The sequence below is a fragment of the Bubalus bubalis genome, chromosome 17 (assembly GCF_019923935.1).
Source record: "Bubalus bubalis isolate 160015118507 breed Murrah chromosome 17, NDDB_SH_1, whole genome shotgun sequence".
NCBI classification, from domain to species: Eukaryota; Metazoa; Chordata; class Mammalia; order Artiodactyla; family Bovidae; genus Bubalus; species Bubalus bubalis.
In genome coordinates, this window is record NC_059173.1 from 53,796,200 (window position 1) to 53,810,967 (window position 14,768).

Below are 14,768 nucleotides of genomic sequence, written 5' to 3' on the forward strand. Positions count from 1 at the left end.
AATACCATTATTCCTAACACAACTTTCCCTCTTATTTTTTGCCTTTGATTTTATCCGCTCCCCCCCTCCCCTTCTAAAATGTGCAGAAAGAGGCAGAGAACAAAGTGGAATTAGGTGAGTACCCATTTACACAGAATTTCACTTCTTTCAAATTTTACCTTTGATTCAAACAGAAAAAAAGAACCCACTCAGGATGCTGGAGATGGACTGGAGCATTGTGTTCACCCCACCCGCCCCAACCCCCAGGATCAGATGAACACAGGTTTCAGCAGGAGTCAAAGAGTAAGTGGAAATGCTCTTTACCCAATGGTGAGTTTAGTTTCCTCAGAATTCCCTACGGGCAATCTTGATGTTTTAAGGCCAAAGATAGTGGGGAAGAAAATTGGGCTTTTTATTTTAAAATGCCCACAAGAGAGTAGGAAGATAAGGTTATGAAAAACAGAGTCAAGAATACTTTTAAGTTACCAAGTACCTAAAAGGATCACAAAGTAGAAAAATGTGCAGTGACTCCCTGATCTTCCTTCTGTGTTGTTCAGTTGGTCAGTCATGTCTGACTCTTTGCAACCCCATGGACCCCTTTGGTGTATCAAGCTCTTACTATAATCTCATTTTTGGGCAACTACTTTTAGGGCTCAACTACTAACTCCTTTAAACACTATGAACATGTTAAAAGACACAATTAAAAATCTCAATTTTTTGAGAATATCTAATCAGTATAACATTGATCATAAATACAACATGTATTTCCCATCTCCCTCGATGGAGAAAAAAGATACTAGAAAAAATTTCACCCAATTTCCCAGAAATTTATAAATACACCCTACCTTTTTTCTTTTTCATTGGTTCATGGCTATCCGGTGATGTAGGAATAGGAGAGGTATCCATTGGTTCAGATTCTTCAGTTGACACCTCCACTACAGTTTCTGTAATGACATCTGGCCTCATAGCAGCATGGATAAATTCTGGAGTTGATACACAAGGAGGGACAAACACTTCCACTATAAAAAAAAGTTGAAAAATTAAAATTTCCCACCCCCATTAATGCCTCTTAGCATGGACAATTCAATTTTTAGCAAAGGTGAGGTTACTAAGAATTCATCAAAGCAGGGTAAGAACTTGAGGTTAATTTGTTGAATATACGATATGATCTGAAGTATGTAAGTAAATAGATGCAAAGAAACTCGACCTGAAGGAAATGTTAATCTTCTGGGTAAAGGGGGAGATCATGAGAGTCAACCCCCTTGCTTCACACTGTAGGTACTTCAGGTTCACTGTAAAAGACTGTATCATTTTGACAACTGGGAAAACAGTTGAAAATAAAACAGTATAACAGTGAGTTAATAATTATTTTCCTTCTATTTACTCATCATTATTCTCTAACAAGGTAAAACATACACCTGGTATAACATTAAAATAATGAAAGCGTATTCAGTGAAAGTAATCACTTATGGCTCTCTCTCTCTCTTTTTTTTTTTTAAATAACTTTTGGCTGCACCCCGAGGCATGTGGGATCTTAAGTTTGCCCACCAGGATCAAACCTGCACCTTCTGCATTGGAAGGCTGAGTCTTAACCACTGGACCACCAGGGAAGTTCCTACAGTTCATTTTAAATATGAAAAGAAAACCTGCTCATTATAGCCAAATGAGTATCACCTTTCAATCTTTTATTTAACGGAACAGTCCCTAATATTTTGGGTCACTGAAATGGTGCATACATATTTTTAGTATTCTATTACATACAATAATGTTACTCTGGCTTCCTTTCAATGCGCCTGAGTAGGATATGACATTTCCATTTCAATTAATACATACTACTATAGATTAATACACTGACCAATGTGCACTAATTTTCTTCTCATATTCCTGAATAACACACAGGATTACTACTCTAATTAAAAAGTACAGTTGATCTTAGTATTTACTGTAAATCCCTAAAAGAAGGGTCAATCTTACCGTATTAAGTCAAATTAACATTTGGACATTAAAATTAGGGACAAAAAGATTCTCAAAGGCAATCTGTTAAAAGAGACCAAAACCAATGGAAAACCTGAAGCCTGAAGGGAGTGTGAAGAGAGGTGGACACTGCCTCCTGTCTCTTCCAGGGAGTGGTCCCAGAACTACTGCCCGTTATCACTGAAGGAAGGACTTAATTTTGAAAATTAAGTATTTAAAGGATTTAAGACTTGTGAACATTGACAGGTAAAGACCAGTTACTGCTGTCACAGATATTTATGTACAATAGACTTTGAGAACAATAATTCCCTTGGATTAAAAAAAAATTTTTATTCTAGATACATGAAATGATATATCTTTAATATAATAAAGAACAGTTCACATACCAGGGCTTCTTGAATCTCTCAAGCAGGTAGGAGATTCCATATGAAGCAGGGCTTCAGCAGCTTCAATTGTCTTATCTGTACAGTGTGCATTACTGCTATGAACTGATGCTTCCACTGGAGGGAAAATAAGTTCCACTCAATAAAAATGCATTGAACACATTACTGAACTAAATGCTCATGTTTAGTTCATAACTCTAAATAAGCCATTAATGCATATTAGTCTATACAAATTACAGCAATAATTTAAAAACTAAAACAAACCTGCCATTTATAAAATGAATGTTGACTAACAAGCAACTATTGAGATTAATTAGAAATTTCTGAATCTTATCCAAAGGAAAACAAAGACAGACTCTTGAAATTTGAACTCTGTATCAATTTTAAGCCAAAACTAACTTGGGGTGGGGGGGGGAGGATAGCTGTAGATTAACAATCCTATGAAGTCTATTGTAATTTTAACATATTGCTACTAAAATCAGGGGTTAACACCTATCAGAATCAGTCAGACTCATATTTCTAAATTACTTTAATGAATTAGTTCAATTCTTACAAACCCTCATGGTGAGTGCACCAGAGAACTTAGAAATTTTCTTCACAATTATCTGCTTTCTTCTTCACGATTTCACTGGCTTTTGCTGGGTTTCACCCCAGAAATTTAGAAAGACAAAAGAGAGTGTTCCTATCGCCCCCCAACCCCAGCCTTCATGAAGCCTTTCCTAATTCTACCACCTTTTGTAACTTCTCTAACACTTATTTTATGCTTTGCTGGTTAAATTATTTGTGAAAAAGCTTTGGTTCTAGTTTCTGCCACTTATTTCTGTAACCTAAGGCCAGTAATTTAAATCCTTGTATGGCCCAGTTTCCTCTTTCACTAAATAGTAATATTACTTACCTCATATAGTTTTGAGAATTAGATGCAGTGATTTCCTTAAGAATTTAATAAATGGTGATAATTTCTTATCATTTCTATGTGATTATAAGCTCCATGAGATCAGGGAGGGCTAGCTCCACCCCACCCCCCCAACTTTTTTAACCAGATGGCATGGCATGAAGGATCTCAGTTCCTAGACCAGGGTTCAAACCCATGCCCCCTGCAGTGGAAGCGTGGAGCCTTAACCACTGACTGCCAAGGAAGTCCAAGGGAGGCCTGTCTTAATCACCTTTATATCTGTTATAGTTCCTAACATAGATTCTTCATATAGTAGGTATGTAAGTATTTCTTTTATTTATTAAAGTTAAGGACAACCGACAGACCTTACAGGAAAAGTAGCAATCCAAGCACAAACTCATTATCCTAATGATATATTAATTTCACATCCTGATTTGAAATACTGAAAATCTACTTTGTAAGAGGATCTGAAACACAAATATGTTTAACAGTTTCTAATTTGATAGATCTTTCTCAAGACGTCCTCTCAAGGACTAAAAGAAATACACAAATTTCGTAAAACCATTATATATTCACAAGTTCTACACACTAAAGATACGCATCTTTTAAAATTATTTCTAGTAAACTTTTAATTGAAAAAGATTTTTTCACTTAGTTTCAAAATTCACCAAGTGCTAAGGCCTCAGCCTTAAACACCAGTCATTTGGAGAACATTTATAAAAAATCCAGTGACTGCTTTACCACCTGTTGCACATCATCCACACTCTCAACCAAGGTACCGAGTCTCTCCAGTTGCTCTTTCCATTTATGGAAATCTGCTCAAAGCTAAACAGTTCCAGAGAGGCAGCCAAACCTCTAAGTAAATCTATCTTTAGGTGACCCTGCTTACTCTTATCTGCAGCTTCACTGAAGCAGAGGCTTCAATCAGTCCTTCTAGCTCAACTTTAAGAAACTTACTATTAGTAAGTACAAAATGTATTACCATTCTCAAGTATTTTTTTTTCAAATTACCTCCCTACAATACTCATGTGCACTAAAGAACCTTGGGAAGCAGCTTCAGGGTTTTAAAGTTTATTCTAAGAACTTCATTCTCTTTAAAGTCTGCTTGTGTTGCAATTTAGCTGTTGTCTGAGGTGCTATTAATAAACTACCCTGGGTAAACTAATTCCTTATGTAATTGTATTAAGACACACCCTAAAACTCTACCATATTAAAGTTAGAGCTCTGAGTATTTGATAATAATACAGCAATAGAATCTTACCAGATATTTTAATGTTTTAAGTTATAAACAAAATTTCCCAACAGTTACATATTATGCTGCCCCGAATTCCTACATAGCTTGAGGTATATTTTCAAAACCATGATTTCATGGTAGTTATGTCAGTTAAAATTTCCTAGCTCTTATTTCCAACCTCAACCTCCCCTTTCTAAGTTCAAAATATTATTTCTCTAAAATATCGTACATGTACATAGTAAAACAAAGAGAAAACATACAAATTTAAGAAGAATATTAACACATTTATCCTTTAAATTTAGGATGAGAATATTAAAAATGCATCAATTCTCTATGAACTAATGATCAGATCTTATACTCTGCTATGTACAGTCAATAAATGGTTGTTTAGGATCTACCCTGTGCTACAAACCTGAGATACAAGTGTGGAAAGATCTCTGGCCTCATGAAGCTTATACAAATAGTTCAGAAAGTATCGAAAAGATAAACAGGAGTAAAATATTTCAAAACAAAGATGCAAAATAATTTGACAGTTTCCACGAATACTTAATCCATTTTGTTGAAAGGCAACACTATCTCCTTTTACTCTTCTTTTGTTGACATAAGTCAACAAGTAGTTTTTGGTAACAGAAATTTAAGAAATATTTTTCCTATTCAACTTTCCGTAATAATTGAAAACTTTTCAATACTATTTTATTCTTATCAGTAATTCAAATACAATTTGAATTCAATACAAATAGAACTAAATAATAATTCAAATACAACTAAAATTCTGCACAATTCTTAAGGTAAATAAAAGTGTTGTGCCATCAAAGTAAGTAAACTTACAAGTGACAGCTGAGAATTATTATCTCTTACTTAAAACCTGATTTACTGGTGTTTTTCTAGGCCTATGTATTAAATTTATGGGAGTTAAAAAAAACCTCATTTTAAAAATAGAAGCAATGAAGCAAAAAGTTATCTGACAGGCACATCATCAACTAGTTACCACTAGTAGTTAGGTTGCTGGTCAACATTCCTTGAAAAACTAAATGTATCAAATAAATTTCAAAACTATTTTGATCAGTGTCAAAATTAAATTTGCTTATGCCTTCCTTTACTATTGGTAAGAGTCCTGTTCCATTTCTAGCTTTCTAATCAACTGGTGTTTGTATGGTGGATGATTCCAGACTCACTCAACAGCTGTTACTAAATACCAAACTTGGTAATTAAGTCTGACAAGAGACATACCTCTCAGCTTTGCAGAAGAGAATGCTGGCAATAGACTTAGCTCATAACAATGTTTTTAAAAGTCAAAAATAAAAATTAACAGCAATTTGACAGCCATAGGAAAAATTAGAAAACACTTCATTAGGTGATAGTGGTATTCCCCTACAAGACCATAAACTAGTATTTACAAGGCCATCACTCAACTACCACACCTGACTTACCACAGCTTATTCTCTGAAGTCCCAGGACTGTAACAGTAACAGATGAGTAAAGAACACAAATGAACACACTGAAAAGGAGGAAAGATAAAGGTATCCATCTTTACCTGTGCCCCTTTGACTTTCTACAGCTTCATTATAAGGTTAAGAACGGAAAGAGAATAAAATAATTTTCTAAAGTAGAGCTGTCTGATAACAAGAGCCACATGTAATTTTTAAATGTCCAGCAGCCACATTGAGAAAAGTTAGTGGAAAGTGAAATTAGTACCTTTGATTTAACCCAGTATATTCAAAACCATTGCCTTTTCAACATGTAAAAGAAATTTACATGGTCAAGAAGTTTTCTACTGTTAGTTTTTATGTTTGAATAAAATTAAAAATTTGGTTTATCCATCACATTTCAAATACTCAATCGCCAAATAAGGCTAGTCGCTATGGTACTCAAAGTGTAGACTAATTAAACTATAGTACAGCTATTTGCAAACATCTTTGGTCAAAGAATCTTTTTACACTTTTGCTTATATAAGTCTCATGTTTAGATATTTATCCTATTTGAAATTAAAACTAAAAAAACTTTTACTTTTATAAAAAGTAACTTTTTCTTAAAAGCAAAAATTTAAAAAGTAGTTCACATTTCTGCAAATCTTTTTAATACATAGTAGAAAACACTGGGGCTCTCATATTTGCTTCTTCATTTGATCTGTTACATCCAGCCATGTAGCCTCTAGAAAACTCCCGTGAACATTCGTAAAAGTGAAAAGGCATATATCTTAGCGTTATCATGAAAATAACTTGATTCCACAGACTCCCCTTAAAGAGTCTGGGGGGACTCCCAGGAATTTCAGTTTTTAAGAACCACAGGTGTAATTTAGTATCAAACATAATTAAGAACACCCAAATTCTATCCTCTTATTTCTGTAAGTTTTAGCTTCTAAACATAAAATCAATGCGTGGACAAAAAATTATAATTCCATTTCCATAAGTACGATAGTATTTTGTCAACTTACTTGCACATGAAGTTTTTTTAACTTTTCAAAAATCAGAAACACTCTCCTGCCTGCCCCTTTCCACCAGTTAAATTTGTCCCTAAACGAAACTGATGGTGAACTACCTGGAATGACTATTTACATATTGATAACTTACTCTTTAACTCAATTTTTTATGAATTTTAGTACTAATGCTGCAATGAATTCTGAAGAGTAATTTCTTAAACACATTTTCAAATAAATTTTTAAAAAATTAATGCCATTCTTCCAATTTTATTTCAACACAGGCCCTCATTTTTTCACTGCTTGCTAAATTTTTTTTTCAAATTAATGATCTTTTCAAGGTTGATACTAGGTATTCCTGTTTATAATAAATTAGATTTTCAAGTTCAAATTTCATGATTAATTTTGACAAAGTAGACAGATTTGTTCTGTCCGGGAAAATACTCAGGCTGCATTTCCAGAAAAATTTCCCCCTTCCCCCTTCCCTTCAATAACTCAAAGCAGAACAATACTTTTGGTTACCCTATTTCTCAATTCTCTAATTCTCCACTTTCCCAATTTTCAATTTCTCAAAAAAAGATGAAAAAAAAAAAAGTCAAGGAAAGCATATACTTGATAATAAGGGAGAATATTTTAAACTTGAAGTCTTCAAAAAACACAGACCACATGTACACAATACTTTTGCATAAATATTAAGGAATATTTATTTTTCCTTACAGACTAAAAATGGGTCTAAATTATTAAATAAACTATATCTTGTGTCTTATTCAACATACAGACACTTACAAAGATTGGTGAAAGAAGTTAACCTCGCCATTACATAATGACCTTAGACAAATTCACTCACATGGTGTAAATAAATCCAAGAAAATGAGAACCTTCACTTTCCATTAAATATATCTGAGCTGCCTATAGTTTTAGAGCTTTAAAAGTTAGTAGAAATCACCTAGTCAATCCTGTTCTCTTACAGAAAATGAAGCTTTAAAGCAGTTTAGGGACAGCAGGATGAAGATTCTTATCTCCTGACCTCAGGGTCAAGGCTCTTTCTCATATATCATGTTGCCAGTGAAAGTTTTTAATAAAGTATGTCAAGTCTCTACCACAAAGAAGTATTTTGTATGTTAAAATGAAAGTTATTTTTAATAAACAAGTGTATTTATATTTACTTCATTCTTCATTCAAACACCTCTGACAACATAAACACTGATAACTAAAGCTGAAGTTGATAGCTAAAGTTGACAGTTAAGTCTCTAAAGGAGGAAAATAAAAGCAAAAATATATCCTCTAACATCTTAACATATAACAGTAGTGATAATTCTAAGTACTTTGTACCTACTTAGAAACAACAGTTATGCTAATAATACTCAGTTTAAAGCTTATCTCCTGTAAAAGTTTTCCTTACTATCAGTTATTCTATTCTACACTTATCATAAACCCATACAGCAATCACTTTAATTAAATTTAACATTTATGTATTATATAGATTGTCACCTGTCTCCTCAATTAGACTGTAAACCTTTGTGAGGAATAATTCTAACATTTGATGACTTCGCTCAAGGGAATAAAAGTATCATTATGTCCATTTACAAATACAAACCCTTTAAACATTACTCTCCGAACATCACTGGAAACTGGCAGCAATAAAAATTTAGATCCATGATTCTTCATTTTCCAGGTCACATTTCCTCCCCAACTTTTTCAATGAATAAACCTTGGATAAACTAGCAAACCTGTCTCAAATTTCCTTCTAAAACAGAGTTTATAAAGGAATTTCAGATTACATGAACATGACTGAGGAAATATTTGAAAACAATTGTATTAAAATGTATTCTTCACAGAACACTATTATCACAAACTTCAATTGTAAGATTTGTATATCCTTGTGAAATGCAGCAGAACTGGAAAACAGCATTTCACTTTAAAAAAAAATCTCATCAAAAGAAGATAAAACTTTTGTATTTTTAAAACTGTAGACTATCTGTACATATCCACTCCTAGCAAAATACCTACAGATCACATTCGGTTTTGATAATGCCAAAAGCTTATAAAAAGGATCTTCTCTTGGCAAAATTAAGATTTCTTATCTTCACAGTATTTTTAAAAATTCTTACTGCATGGGCTATCCTAAAGTTCTCCTAACCACTAGGAACGTTTCTGAAAAGGTACATGCTCAACATGACAGACCTAAACAAAAGTATTGTTAGTACCAATAATATAAAGCCAAAAATTCTATCCCTTAATTCATACAGTATTAATAGACTGAACTTACACAAAGGGACCAAGTTCTCATTGTACTCTGCCCCTTTTTCACTAATATTTAAGATCTTGCTCTAATCAGAAAATAACTGTCAAATGTGCTTTCATCACTACTCACTGTGATTTTTCTTTGGGACTGTGCAGTGTTACATTTTAAAGATTAAGTTCTGTTAAATACACATTTATGATTTCTCCCAATCGAACTGAAACAGTTTCCCCAACTAAACTACTAACTTCACTGCCTAAAAACAATGGATGGAAAACAGACGTAAGACCTTTCACAGCAATGCTCTTCGATGACTATTCCCCATCTTCCAATTCCCATCGATGGCGATATGAAACAGAACCCAGGGAAAGGAACATTTATGTTCACTACAGTAAGTAAATCGTACTCAAGCACTGCTACGCCTATTCAGGACTCTCACTGCGCTGTCTGCTATTAAGTAAAGCTGCTTTTTCTATGTAACTTAAGTCCGTGCCCTTCCGCTGCAGCAGTGGCGCTGCACATCCCCCACCCCCGCGGCCACTTCCGTGTTTACACTCCTCTTCCCTCCAATTCCATGCGTACATTGTCAGCTTCACTCCCGCCCAATCTTCATTGGCCCAGCGCGGGCCCGGAGTCCCGCCCCCAGAAACCAACGTTCTTATTTGGAACAACTCAGCGAGCAGATTGGAACCAGAGGCCTGTCAATCCCGTCCGTTCTGTCCTCTCCGAGGCGCTTCCGCTAAGGTGGGAGGCTTGGGGGGGAGGGGTAAGGGGGGCAATTCCTTGCGGAGACTTCCCTAGGGCCAAGACTCCCTCCCGCCCGCCCCACCTTCACCCACTGTTTACCAAAATAAACGTTCTTCTCTGACGCCCCAACGCTCCGGGGCAGGGGTACAAAATACATTCCGTGTCTTTTCCATTCTCCCCCCCTAAAAAAAACAACCCACGAGGGAAGGGGCATAAACCTACTTCTCCACTGCCGCCCACTAAACGAGGAAAGGGAGGCGGGCCCTTGAGAGAAACACCACCCCGGGCCGCTCCACGTTATTAAGTGATCCTTTCCAGAACCGTTACTCCTGAGACCGCACAAGGTGGAGATGTGAGGACGAGAGTCAGTTTTTTTTTTTTTTTTTTTGGCGCGTATCGATCTACCGGACATGGCCCGGGGCTGCCTCGTCTATGCGGAAGTCGAGGATTTGTGGACCAAGTCTGAAAGAAGGACGGGGCGGGAGTGGCGAGCGTCCACCCGAGAAGCCGGCCGCCCCCGACCGCAGGCAGTAGCGGCCTCTCGGGTCAGACAGCGTGGCAGGCGCTGCCGGGAGACAACAGCCTCACTCACTTCCTGGTTCCTCAGCAACTGGGGTGAAGCGCACAACTCGTCCGCCCCCGAGTCCCCAACTTAACTGCGGTTCCGTTCCCCGGCACCCGCTGCCAGCGCTCCGCCCGGCAGCTGCCGCCGCTGCTCCACAAACCCACCCTGAAGCGACAGCGCCGGATTCGAGGCAGGTTACTCTCCAAGGTGATCACTTCCTGATTCGTCGCCTCCATTACTTCATTCACTACCCCCCTTTCCCCCGGCCGCCCCAGTGACTGATGGACATGGTCCCCCCTGCACTGACCGCTACAGGGGAGCCACCCCGCCTCCTGTGCACCCCCTCTCCTGCTACACTGATGCACCGGAGGAAAGTTCCCCTGTCCTTACCAGCCCGGATGAGCAGATCCAGCTGGTTCGTGGGTCCCTCATGCAGAGACGTCGCCATGTTTATCCCGGGGCTGGAGCTGCTGCTTCACATTGACTTACACCGTGAGCAGCGGCGGCAGGGGAGGAGGCGGAACCCGCGGCCGGAGACACACGCCGTGTGGCCGACACACACTCACGCACTCGCACACTCAGACGCCCGGATCCTTGCGCGTCCTCCGACAGGAAGCCGAGGCCGGCCCGCCTCCCGCCGCCGGGCTGAGAAACCCCACCACCTAACGGCAGGGGCGGCGGCGGCGGCGGTGGCCGCCTCGGCTGGCAACGCGATCCTTCCGCCCCGCGCCCAGACAGGAAGTCCCGGACGCCCGCCCCGGAGAGCGGCCGCGGCCCGCAGCCTAAGGGGACACCTGAGGCTGGAAGTCGCCCCGCGAGCCGCGGCTAGGACGAGGCCCCTCGGCAGGAAGAGGCACATTTCACGCTCTGCGAAAGAAAAGTCTGCAGTTGTCCCCACTCTAGAAAAGAGTCATTAATCAAATTTTCTTTCTGGAAAAGATCTTATCCTAGTCCTGCAGCTGTAAATAAAGGTAGCTGTTTAACTTGTTTGGCCGTGTCAAAGCTTATGCTACATGTAACCCGTTCACTTGAAAGGCTGCACTTTAAAACAGGAATACCAACTAAAAAAAGTCATACCCGGAAAACATTATAAAAGCTTTCCTTGAACAAAGTAAGGAGCATCCAGTTACTCTCAGGGACCGACTTTGTCCTTTCACCTCTGCAGAAGTGTTAGCACTCTAGATAACTGTTTATTAACAAACAGAACATGCCAACCTCTGAGAGATTAGATTATCCTCCCCCAGTTTGCTAGTCATGAAGTTTATGTACCCTCTTATATTTCGTTCATTCTGAAGCAAACGTACTTCACATCGTCTGCTTTTAAAGATCTTTTTGATCAAACTAACCTTATTATAAATAACCTACATATTAAAATATAGTAGAAGCAGGAGCTAAATTGCCACTTAGTGACTACAAACTTAAACACAAGAAATCAAGCCTATAAAATGACTTAGATGAAGCTTCATTAAACATACACACACACAAAATGCTTCCTTGGTTTCAGAGTTTCATAATATTAAATAAAAAAATGTTGCCGTATAGTTTCTACACAAAACATAAAACAGTGCCTCCCTCCGGAATAAGTGTTCAAAAAGTATTTGCTGAATAAACAAAATAAAATTTTGTTACTTATTTTTAATAAGGTGTAATTCTTATGATCTAGATTTAATGAACTATGCTGATAACTATACAAAAAACTTTTTCCAGTGGTAGTATTAATACAATGTCATTTTACAAATATTTGCCCAACATGTCAGTGCAACTTCAGAGTAGATTACACAGTCCATGACTTTTTTCTTTTCTTCTAAATATTCATTGATTCCCTTGGACCTTTCCCCTAATCCTACCACCATAATCCCCAGCCTCCGCAAAAAGAACCTATCTGCCATTTCCAAAGTACAACCTTCCCTTAAACCAAACAGGGATTTCTTCCCTGTAGTTAGGTAAACTTGCCACCTATTGGACAAAAAAACTGTATGACTGGTCACTTTTATTTTTTTTAATTTCTAGTTAATTTAAAATAAGGACCATCAATCTACAGGCAGTATCATAAACTGAGAGTTTCCAGATGAGAGGATGATAAGGAATATGAAGGAGCTAATTTCTAGCTTTAGACAGAACACTGAAATTGGTAACAAACCCGAATTTCCACTCTTATCAGTCAACAGATATTAATATGTTTTGAAAGGAAGAGAGTGAGGAAAACTAAAGGTTTATTTTTTCTAGAGGCAACAATCTGACTTGGCTCAAAAGGAAACAAATTATCTTCTCACTGTGGGAGTCACTTTGAAGCATCATACATAACTTTCATCTTACTATTTGCTTCTTGAGGTGAAGCATCATACATAACTTTCATCTTACTATTTGCTTCTTGAGGTATATCTTTTAAGGAAGATAACAGTGTGTGTCTGTGTTATTTTACTCCGAATATATCTTAATTAAGGGGATTCCCTAGTGGCTCAGTACTTATCTGCCTGCCAATGCAGGAGATGTGGGTTTGATCCCTAGGTAGGGAAGATCCCTGGGAGAGTATTCTTGCCTGGGAAATCCCATGGACAGAGGGGCCTGGTGGGCTACAGTCTATGGGGTCATAAAAGAGTCAGACATGACTCAGCTACTAAACAACAGAATCTTAATTATACAGACCCATATCTGCCTTATATTTTAACTTCCAAGGGAACAGACACTGTGTCTATTTCTGCATAATACTTCAGTTAATATATACACATATATAATATTTATGAAATATTAATACAAATTATGTAGAAAGGCTAGAAAATATTCCTATATATGTAAAGCTCTTATAGAAACATAATTCCCTAGAGTTTAATGCAATTCCATTTTGGTCCTATAACTAGGCTTTCAAAAAACACCAATATAATAGGAATAACAAGCAAGGTGAGACCAAGTTACAAAATGGATGAAAAGTTAAAATCCACATTACTATTTTAGAAATTATAGCTGCTGGAAATATAAACTGGTACATACTTTCAAAAAAGCAATGAGTGTCAGATATCAAGAGTCTTAAAGAGGTAAATATATACTGATCTAGGAATTTCATTTCCAGGGCCTAGCTTGAGGAAATAATCAAGAAATTCAATGAACTGTTTTATTAAAAACATGTTCAAAGAATTTTTAACAACATCGTAAAATGTTAAAATATAAATGTGGCAGGACTAAAATATAATGCATTTCTTCCATACAATATCACTCAAGCCATGTAGACTGTGAAAATATGTGTATATAATGCATATATGTGTGTATATATACACATTCACATACATACGTCTGCATTTCTGAAGATTTAAGATTAAGCAGGTATTCATAAGCAGAATTTTAAAAATTGAGTAAGGTTAGGTTAGCATGATAGAAACTTTATAGCAAATTCATATCCTGCTCATAACACTGCAGAATGACATCCTTTATATCAAAGTATTCCTATGATCTAGTAGGGAAAAAAGGTAAATAATAACTTTTACTGAAATCAAAGCCACCAGGGTAAGAGCTTTACCTTAAGTTTTTTCACCTATTCTGCTTTACATTTCTGTAACAGATATTAACACTCTGCTCATTTTATAGATGAAGAATGTTAAGCAAGGTCATGGTGTTCAAGAGAGCAGAGCCAGGATTTGAACCCAAGAACTCTAACTCCAGAGCCCTTACTCTCAAACACTTCAGTTCAGTTCAGTTCAGTCGCTCAGTCGTGTCTGACTCTGCAACCCATGAATCACAGCACGCCAGGCCTCCCTGTCCATCACCAACTCCCGGAGTTCACTCAAACTCACGTCCATTGAGTCGGTGATGCCATCCAGCCATCTCATCCTCTGTCGTCCCGTTCTCCTCCTGCCCACAATCCCTCCCAGCATCAGAGTCTTTTCCAATGAGTCAGCTCTTCCCATCAGGTGGACAAAGTACTGGAGTTTCAGCTTCAGCATCAGTCCTTCCAATGAATACCCAGGACTGATCCCCTTTAGGATGGACTGGTTGGATCTCCTTGCAATCCAAGGGACTCTCAAGAGTCTTCTCCAACATCACAGTTCAAAAGCATCAATTCTTCAGCGCTCAGCTTTCTTCACAGTCCAACTCTCACATCCATACATGACTACTGGAAAAACCATAGCCTTGACTAGATGGACCTTTTGGCAAGGTAATATCTCTGCTTTTCAATATGCTATCTAGGTTGGTCATAACTTTTATTCCAAGGAGTGTCTTTTAATTTCATGGCTGCAAGCACCATCTGCAGTGATTTTGGAGCCCAAAAAAGTAAAGTCTGATACTGTTTCCACTGTTTCTCCATCTATTTCCCATGAAGTGATGGGACCAGATGCCATGATCT

General features: G+C 37.7%; 1 protein-coding gene across 12 annotated transcripts in view; it reads right to left on the reverse strand.

Moving 5' to 3' along the window:
- ELF2 (E74 like ETS transcription factor 2) overlaps positions 1–14,768 on the reverse strand; it is a 99,203-nt gene that overhangs the window by 8,397 nt on the left and 76,038 nt on the right. For 5 of the 12 annotated variants that reach the window (XM_006079269.4, XM_044930439.2, XM_044930440.2 and 2 more), the window contains 2 exons: positions 2,340–2,453; positions 825–998 (listed from right to left, as the gene is read on the reverse strand). In XM_006079269.4, coding sequence (XP_006079331.1) covers positions 825–998; positions 2,340–2,453 — 288 coding nt within the window. Of the gene's footprint in view, positions 1–824; positions 999–2,339; positions 2,454–10,822; positions 12,649–14,768 lie in introns of those variants that run through there. The other 7 variants (XM_006079270.4, XM_044930442.2, XM_006079272.4 and 4 more) reach the window with 5 other exon arrangements.